The sequence below is a fragment of the Amblyomma americanum genome, chromosome 2 (assembly GCF_052857255.1).
Source record: "Amblyomma americanum isolate KBUSLIRL-KWMA chromosome 2, ASM5285725v1, whole genome shotgun sequence".
In the NCBI taxonomy this organism is placed as follows: Eukaryota; Metazoa; Arthropoda; class Arachnida; order Ixodida; family Ixodidae; genus Amblyomma; species Amblyomma americanum.
In genome coordinates this window covers 173,240,532-173,249,308 of record NC_135498.1, presented here as the reverse complement: position 1 = coordinate 173,249,308, position 8,777 = coordinate 173,240,532, and the positions used below count along the sequence as shown (strand labels likewise).

At 44.8% G+C, this 8,777-nt stretch overlaps 1 protein-coding gene and 1 long non-coding RNA gene across 2 annotated transcripts; one reads left to right on the top strand and one right to left on the bottom strand.

The window, feature by feature from the left end:
* Positions 1-241: 241 nt before the first annotated feature.
* Positions 242-3,886, top strand: LOC144120238 (uncharacterized). The gene is made up of 8 exons (XM_077652639.1): positions 242-343; positions 411-587; positions 763-919; positions 1,065-1,244; positions 1,509-1,614; positions 1,974-2,160; positions 2,263-2,505; positions 3,711-3,886. The coding sequence occupies exons 1-8, from the start codon at positions 295-297 to the stop codon at positions 3,884-3,886; spliced, it is 1,275 nt and encodes a 424-aa protein (XP_077508765.1). The 5' UTR covers positions 242-294.
* Positions 3,887-4,599: 713 nt separating this feature from the next.
* Positions 4,600-8,386, bottom strand: LOC144119279 (uncharacterized). Its single transcript, XR_013312317.1, has 4 exons — positions 7,891-8,386; positions 6,495-6,704; positions 6,271-6,437; positions 4,600-4,791 (listed from the first exon to the last, which is right to left on the bottom strand). It is a non-coding gene; the product is annotated as an uncharacterized LOC144119279 (long non-coding RNA).
* Positions 8,387-8,777: the final 391 nt, after the last annotated feature.

Sequence of the window (8,777 nt, the reverse complement as noted above, 5' to 3'; positions counted from 1 at the left end):
CGAGAACGACATCACATACGCGGCTTTCTTGCTTTCATAGAAAAATTTTCAGTGAAGAGCAATTCAGTGGTCCAGTACACTTTTTATCCTTTCAGGTCCTTGCAGGACTGCTTGGAGAAGGATCAAGCGTGCAAACACTTGATCCAAAATTGGGTAGTTCCTCTGGTACCTCAACAGGTAATGACGCTACATTCAGTCTGAAGTTTTAGTTATGCATGGATCTCGTGTGCATCAAATCATGTCTCAGCCTCTGTTGCAGATGTCACAACAGAAGCTGCAGCAGATCTCTGTGCAATGCCACAAGAAAACTGTGCAATGCAACTAAGTATCCTCGCTCTTACTGGTAATGACCAATCTTGACCAAGCAGAGTAATACAAGGCATTACATGATAACCTGCTCATTATTTCAGATGCAGCACAGGATGTGCCGCCGGAGGTCAAACTGACAGAGTCTTGTGAGGGGGGAAGACACAAGTCTGTCCAAGCAACAGTGTGGCCATCAACACAAAGCAAAGCTGTACAGGCATGTGTGAAAAGAAGCACAGCATCACGCCACTCTCAGACAAAACCGCATACTGTATCTATTGGTATGTGCCTCCACAACCAGCATACATTTTCGATTCATGCATTTGTATAATATTGATGGGGAAGGGGGCAAAGCGCTATAGAGGTTTTCAATTGTACAAAAATTTCCGCATATTCTACATTGAATCCAGTGGTAACAACTACTAAATGCAGGTGCACATGTCGCATGACCTTTAGGCATTCAGGTTGGTAGTCCCATGATAGACGCAGCTACTCAAACGACCATGCCAATCCAGAGAGAGGCGATTGAAAATGAGAACACCACAGAAGACGAAGGTGGAGATGAGAACTACGATGATGAGGACTACAGCCCATGTGAAGAATTTGAAGAGAAGTATGTGATTTGTAAATAGCATGATAAACACCTGTTTACCCTTCTTTTACTCTGGTGCCATAAACATTCACTCCTAATTTTTTTCATGCGAGGTAGCGTGTTTAGGCCGTCCAGTGCAATTGAAAATTTGCCCATTCTCTTCCAGGCAGGGATGTGTTGGAAACTCCACAGATGACTCCGGCAACAAAATTTTTTTGGTACAGGAGAAGTACCTTTGGAAACTTTTCCAGCTGTACACAGAATGCCTCGCTCCTCGGGCAGTCAGATTCAAGTGTGAAGGCACACTTCTAAAAGTCTATGGGGAGTGCGCATCGGGCCACTTGTTGTACTGGTGTAATCAGGACATCAAAAAACAGCAGCCGATGCTCAACGTGCAGCTTTGCGCAGCAGTTCTCTTCTCTGGAAGCAATCCAACAGCTACACTGAGAATGCTGGCTTCAATTGGTGTACCAGTTGTGAGCAACAGGACGTTTTTTACAATCCAGCGTTCATATCTGTGGCCTGCAATTGACAGGGTAAGGAGTCATGAAGAAGTTTCCAGCTTTTTTTGCATGATCAAGGTTCAATGCACACTGATTTTTTTTTTCAGGTTTGGAAAGAAGAGCAGAAAAGTCTGCTCCAAGAGCTGCAAGGCCAACAAGTCAACCTTGCTGGAGATGGACGATCTGATTCGCCAGGATTTAGTGCCAAATATGGCACGTATACTCTGATGGACGTTGAACGCCACAAAGTCTTGCATTTTGAAGTCGTGCAGGTGCGTTTCCACTGTGCTACAGCAACATTCTGTAAATGTTTATAGCTCACTAATGCTGCCAAATGAACTAACGCAACACTTAAATATGGTGACTTCTTTCTACAGCACATGCATTGCCATGGGTTTATCCTTGAATCCCCATCAGCATAGCACTACCATTGTTAGAAATACAAAGATGTATTCTCGTAAAAATACTTAAACACCTGGGAAGGAGAGACCTCAACACATGCAGTCTTTTTTTTTAACTGATAGACACGCAGCGCATCAAACTCAATATCCTTTGCCATTATCATTCCACAGTCCAATGATGCTGGCAGCAGCTGTCGCATGGAGTTGGAAGGCCTGAAACAAGGCCTTGCTTTTCTGGAGAGTGCGAACATCAAAGTAGCAGTGCTGGTGACTGACCGTCATACACAGATCAAGTGCTTTCTCCGCAACAACAAAGCTGCAATCACCCACGAGTTTGACGTGTGGCACATGGCAAAAGGTATCTAGCAGCTGCTGCTTTACAGTGGCTGATAAAATGTTATTTTTAGCGTATTTATGGAATATATTACATTAGTTCTATTTTTTCTAATATGCATTTTAGGTATCACCAAGAAGCTGCACACAGCTGCAAAACAAAATAGCTGCAAGGAACTTGCACCCTGGATCAAGTCTGTGTGCAACCACCTGTATTGGGCGGCAGCATCCAGCGAAGGCAAAGCACAACTCATTGTGCCTAAATGGTTGTCACTTCTCAACCACATAAGGGACATCCACACACACGACCAGGCATTGTTCCCCACGTGCTTGCATGGTGACATCGAACCAAAGCAGTGGCTCAGAGAAGGTATATTATTACATTTTGTAATGAAAATATGTGAAAGGCCCTAGCAAAGCATAATAAGGCACATCTAACTATGATATATAAAGTAATAATTTCCAATAAGAGAGGGTTTCAGGTAGGGAGACACAATCTCTAGAGTACTATTCACTGTATGTTTACAGAAGGTAATCACTGACCTCAAACGAGAAGAACTGGCGATAAGAGTTAATGCAATTTGGTGATGACGTTGCCTTGCTAAAGAACTCGAAACTCCAGAAGAGTGGTGGATCGGGCTAGCTGGTGCACGTTTGTCATTTTTCGAAAGTGCTAAAACAACATGGACAAAAAGGAACAGACGGGGATGAGTGCTTGTCCATGTCTGTTCCTTCTTTGTCCGTTTTGTTTTAGCGCTTTCGAAAAATGATTTCTGAACAAACTGCAAAGCATGATCGATGATCTCGACGGGCAAAGCAGAACAGTGGGTCTAAAAACTTTATGCAGAGAACTTAAGCAATGTCCAAGTCTCTGAAGCGAGCAGTGGTTTGTGATAGGCAGTGAAACTTTGAAAGCGTGAAGGGAAGAGATCTTATTAGTGCGTAATGACCGCACATCCAGACCATGAGAGTGAAAGAAATAGGATAATAAGAATAAGGAGCAGTGCATTTGGCAGGTATGCTGAAATCATGAATGGTAATTTACCAGTATCCCTCAAGAGCAAATTGTACAAAAGCTGTATCTTACCAGTACTCACTATTATGGTGCAGAAACAAAATTAGCAAAAAAGGTTGAACTTAGATTGAGTACAATGCTGCAAGCTGTGGAAAGTGAAAAGTGCAACGTTACGATATGAACGAGTTAATGACATCCTAGCAGAAATCAAAAGGAAATGGCAGGGAATGGAATGGAGGGCTGGACAACCTATCGTTGTTGAGTGTAATAGACGGGATTCCAAAATTTTGAGCAACCTGTGCGGTGCAGCAGGATTTACATGAAAAGCTTCATGAGCTAGTTAAATAATGGCTGTTTAAATTTCTTCCATACCATTTATTACAGTGCACCTCAAATGCCAATGTTTATTAAAACTATCGAAACTTATAAGTGGCTCATTACTGAACAGAAGTTTATTTACAGGTGCACTGAAATATTTTTTAACTGGTTGATGCAGGAGCATACAGCAAACCACACGCTTAGAGCTATACAAAGAGATGATAATAGCCGTTTCCTTTTAGAATCAGAAGCTTTCCAGAAGCTAGAAGACATTGCAAAGTCTAAGGCCCTTCTGCAAGACATGCCACGGCTATCCACCAGACATCAAACATATAGATTAGAGGCTTTTCATAGCCTTCTAGTCCATTTTACACCGAAGACCTACCATTATTCGTATTCAGGAATGAGGGCCAGGTAAGCTGTTGTCTTCTATACTCTATTTTCACAGTGAGAAACCATCGATATCACAAAACAATTGTGTTAAACAAAACAAATGTTAAACGCATCTATAGAAAAGTGAAAGGCATGTAGGCACGTGCCAGAACTATATGAAAAGGTGCCCATCTTAAATTACACTTACTGAAATTGTCAATAGCTGCATCATTTCTTACGTCGTCTAAACAGAAATTAAAAACAGAGTCGAGCGAATCGGAAGGGATTTTACGTGCCGACACTTTGTGAGCATTTAGTTTTGGCTGTGTTTACCATACAAGAACTGCATTTTCATTTTCAATTTGCCCAGCAACTGAGGCGATGCATTGTTCTGTTCGCTCTTCAAAAGTAGTTCTTTGCTTCTTCAGTATTTTCATCATGCGTGCTCATGGTGCTTTTAAGCACTAATTGCTAACATGGTGCTGTGCTTAACATCCATCAGTGACCTTCTTTTGTTGCATGATCTTTACGGTTGGACTTTTTATATATGTTACACGTTTACACGTTTTCACACGGTCTTGTGCAACTTTTTCAGGACCCAACTTGCTGCACTTCACTACAATGAGAACAGTGGACGTGGTCAGGCACGCACAAAGGATGGCACACTTCGATGGTGCGTGCGTTACCCAAAGGCAGCAGGTGGTGACCCAACAGCTTGTCCATTAAAGGAGCCACCCACTCATGGTAAGCTTGCACCACCTAGTTTATTTGGTCATGAAGAAAGTGAATATTGCACAATCTACAAGATGAAATGCTCACACAGGCTACGTCAAATGCCTCCTCGACAAGGTTGTGGCCATGGCTGAGAGCACGCAGCCCCAGGAGAGGAAAACTGCCCCAGAATCTCGCCCACCACTCAGCAGCAGTTTTCCAAAGGTCCCAAAGGAGAAGCTGGTCGAGAAAAGAAAGTCAAGATTCAATAGGCAATGATCAGCCTCTCATGATCTGCAGAGAAAATGCTGGTAAGTAGTATGGGGGTTTACCACATGTCCCAAATCTGAACGTGGGTTGAGCAGCCAAAGCCCTTGATAGCCATTGTGACAGGTAAAAATGTACAGCAAAGGATGTGATGACATGCACCGTGTAGTTTAATTAGGGAGTACTAGTTACTAAAATGTTTAGTTTGTAAAAAAAATGAAAAACAGATATCACTAAACACAAGAAGGCAGAGTAGGCGAAATCATGCAGCCACTAAAAAGTACGTATACCACTTTGCACTATATGCTGGGGATTGCATAGATTACAAGGAAAAAGAATGCAACCTTGACAACCACTTTAAGGCCTCTATTCTTTCCTTCGTGGCATTTTTTTGCTCCATTAGCTGTTTTCCTTTTATTGTTTTATTGCCGTTGTTCACTTAGATTCTGTTGCATTTTTTTTGGAAAAAGGGGGGTCTGTTCTTGCATTCTTTTCAACTCAGTATGGTTACTAACCCGCTTCTCTCCTACCTGTAGGTGATAGCCTCATGGCTAGACAAGAGCTGTTTGAAGACTAAGCGCGCCACCTTCCCACCCTCTTCGCTCCACACCCCACCGTAACCCCAGTCCATCCTCCTTAGAGTGAAGGGCCTATATAACCCCTGCCAATGATGACCGCACTTGACCTGACAAAGACAAGTCCTCTTGTTGGAACGCTGGTCGCTGGACTGAGGCTCTCTCTTCACTTTATTTTTTTAAGATTTCAATCTGCTGTAGTTCATATCTGCCATTATGAAAGAGGAACCAATGCACTACTGCCACATATTTAGCAGCCATTGCTGTCTTCCTAAAAATATTAGTAGCGACAGACTGTGGTGAACACACCATAAACTATAAGACAGTATCTGCATGATCCTAAAAGCTTTATCCTTCTGCATTTCTCGACAATTTGTAGGTTAGCATAAAAAGACTTGAAGTCCAACGGTCTCACCGAACGGTTTAACCGGACATTTGTTGACATGCTCACCATGTATATCAGTCCTGACCATTCCAACTGGGACCTTGTCCTTCCTTTCGTCGCCTACGCATATAATACTGCCGTCCAGTCCACCACCAGATATTCTCCATTCTTCTTTTCTTTTATTACTATTTCAAATGGAGTGAAATTGTAATTTCATTCCCATGCTCCTCATTCTGTAGCATGGTCTCTACCGCCCACTTGATTCACATTCTTACTGGCGAGATGTATGCTGACTTGCAGAAGCTTCGCAAATAAATTACTTTTTTGAAAGCATCTGTGTGTTTTTATCTCTGGTTTTGCCAACCATGAATGAAATTTTATTTCATGAATGTTCTAGGCATTTGCACAAACTCTGGAAGGAGGTAAAAATAACTGCAAATTAGAGGAATGACTTGTGTGCTTAGCTATTTAGGCTTTATAATGTGTACTTACCTCAGCAAGTATAAGGGTGCTTGAATCCTGTATAACTGCCATCAGCAGAAAGATATTTTTTTCTTACAGCACTGAGCACGCAGCTCGGCAGGATTTCTCTCTTGTGCCTGCCCAGTCTTTTCCACACAAGGTAGACAAATTGTCGATATGCAGCATACCTCATCCTCCTAAAATAAAGAATGCATGTCAATAAAACTGACCCAGCTACCACATGTGCTCCTCACTTGTTCACAGAGCCCCTGTCGTTTCTTGATGCCCTGGATTCCTGCCGTGCCAGTGCAACTTCAAGGACTGCTTTGTTGAGGCATACATCTTTGAATTTTTTTGTTGTGATGCACCGCGCCCGCTTCTGCTTTCCAGTAATTTCGGGGACCTCTTGACAACATAGGCAGTCTTCTTTTTCAGTCATTACTGCGCAGTGTTTGCAGGAACACCTGAAGAGGAAGGTAAAACGCTTCGGTAATGCTTCAGTGCCAAGCCTGTAGGCAAGAAGTCTAAAATCGTACTATGCATTAGTAAAGTTTGCCGGTGGTTTTCAAAACTGAATGCACCGCTTGAAAGCACCTCGATGAATGCGACTTGCAGGCGAAGCGATTTAGTGAGAAAAGAAGAACTTTTATACAGGCTATTTACAAATGGGTACAAGAGTCAGTATACGGCCACAACTGCCCGCGGCCGACTTAGTCTATCGCCTGCACAGAGGCGAGGGACACCGCGTCCCAACTGTCGAACTGGCGCGCCTTGCACCAGCTCTCAAGCGGTCGCTGCCTCCGCGCTCGGCCAGACCGAGCGCCTGCCTGCTAGGAGTAGCTAGAGACAACCTGCCACGAGCGCAGCCCCCTTCGCCGGTCCACCCTCAAGATGTCCGCGCCCCTTTTCACGCGTAAAAATAAATTGCTAACTGCAGCTCGTCAGTTTGAACGAGTCGGAAAGCTCAAAACTGATGTCAACGTCTTTCCCTTATACCAGAATTCCTCCCCAGGCGGCTGCACCGTCCCTCGCCCAGGGGACGGGCCCAAGGTCGAGGCCGGCAGAGAGCCCCGCCGTCTGGGGTGGCGAGGGAAGCCGCAAGCGCGAACGGGGAGATAGACCTAAGTGCATGGAAGCTCAAACTGGTCCTCCCCTTCTAACGACGTGCAGCAAAGCAAAATAAAACAGGACGCGCAGCATAGGTCACTGCCCCGTCGCGGAGTGTTCGCAACAGATGTGCCAAAAAGATGCGCCAGCGTGCCGAAACCTACAGCATTACTCTGAAGATATGAAAAACAAACGTGCACATGCTGAATAATTTGCGTATACTGGAAGAATGCATGTTAAAAACGGACTGTCGCACGCCGATCAGGCTATCGTACAGCACGCGCAAATACTGCGGTAGCAGCCAGTTCCTTGAATTTATTTGTCGATAAATTGCATTTACAACCGGGATAATGTGTTCTGCCAGCGCGCTCAAACACTGACCGTGTTCTATACCTACACTACACCTGCGTATTCCTCGCGACCAAATGCAATAAAGAAATGCCGCACTGAGCCACTCGCGCTGTAGGGCCTCGTCAGCAGCAACGCCGCATCAACAAACAGCATCTATATGCGCGGGAACCGATTAGCAATCGAGATACTTACCAGTTCACATTTCCCACGCGTAAAAATGCCTCGTCGCTTTCGCTGGCGGCCAACGACGAACTGTCGCTCGACGGGGGCGCAGTAGAACTCCCTTGCGGGGATGCGTCAGGCTCAAAAAGGTAAGGAGAAGTACCGAGCTGAACTGTGGAATGAAAGCCTTCCATAAGGATAACCCCGATGTTCACGTGAGAGCCAAAAGTGTCTTGTAATCGCTTATACAACACCGCGAAGAGCTGCAATCGGCACGCAACGCAGCCTACGCAGCACTGCAGCCATATCGGCCGCTTCGCCGGTCCTCGAAGTGTCGTCACGTCTTCTTGGCCAATCAGAGGCGGCGGCGCGACCCGCGATGTGCCCCGAGGCGCCGGCTGCGTATTTCTGCTAAAAACGACAACTAGCGCTTGTTTTTACCAAATTTCAGTTCTCTATTCGAGTTCGCAGCATCAAAAACTGTAAGGTGCCGCCGCAAGCCCGATTTTTGCAAAAAGTGCTTCAGTCTCCCTTTAACCTGAGACCTGGCCAAATCCCCCACACAGAACGGCCTCACCAGAGAAGACCACGTAGGCACCACCAGGACACCACAGTTGAGCTCGAAGCCAAGCACCAGCAAGAACACGTCAGCACCGTCCAACCTTCTTCTGCTTCTTCTCGTTAATGCTTGCTTCTTCTTCTTCTTCTTCTCCTCAAGTAATATGGCACATACCCACGTGGGGGGATTGGCCAAGGTATAGGGTAGAATGCCAATGAAGCATTTGCGCGGGGAAGGAAACGTCAGAAGACTGAATCAAGATAAAAAAAAAATTGGGAAAAATGAAATGAATTCAAGAGGTATGAGTCATCCGGAATAGAATCAATCTAGCCTTTTTGGACATGCGAAAGAATTTTGT

Coding starts and splice junctions, on each gene's coding strand:
- LOC144120238 (XM_077652639.1), top strand. CDS start 295: ATGCCACAAGAAAACTGTGCAATGCAACTAAGTATCCTCGCTCTTACT. Junction 920..1,064: donor TGTGAAGAATTTGAAGAGAA/GTATGTGATTTG, acceptor ATTCTCTTCCAG/GCAGGGATGTGTTGGAAACT. Junction 2,506..3,710: donor AAAGCAGTGGCTCAGAGAAG/GTATATTATTAC, acceptor GTTTCCTTTTAG/AATCAGAAGCTTTCCAGAAG.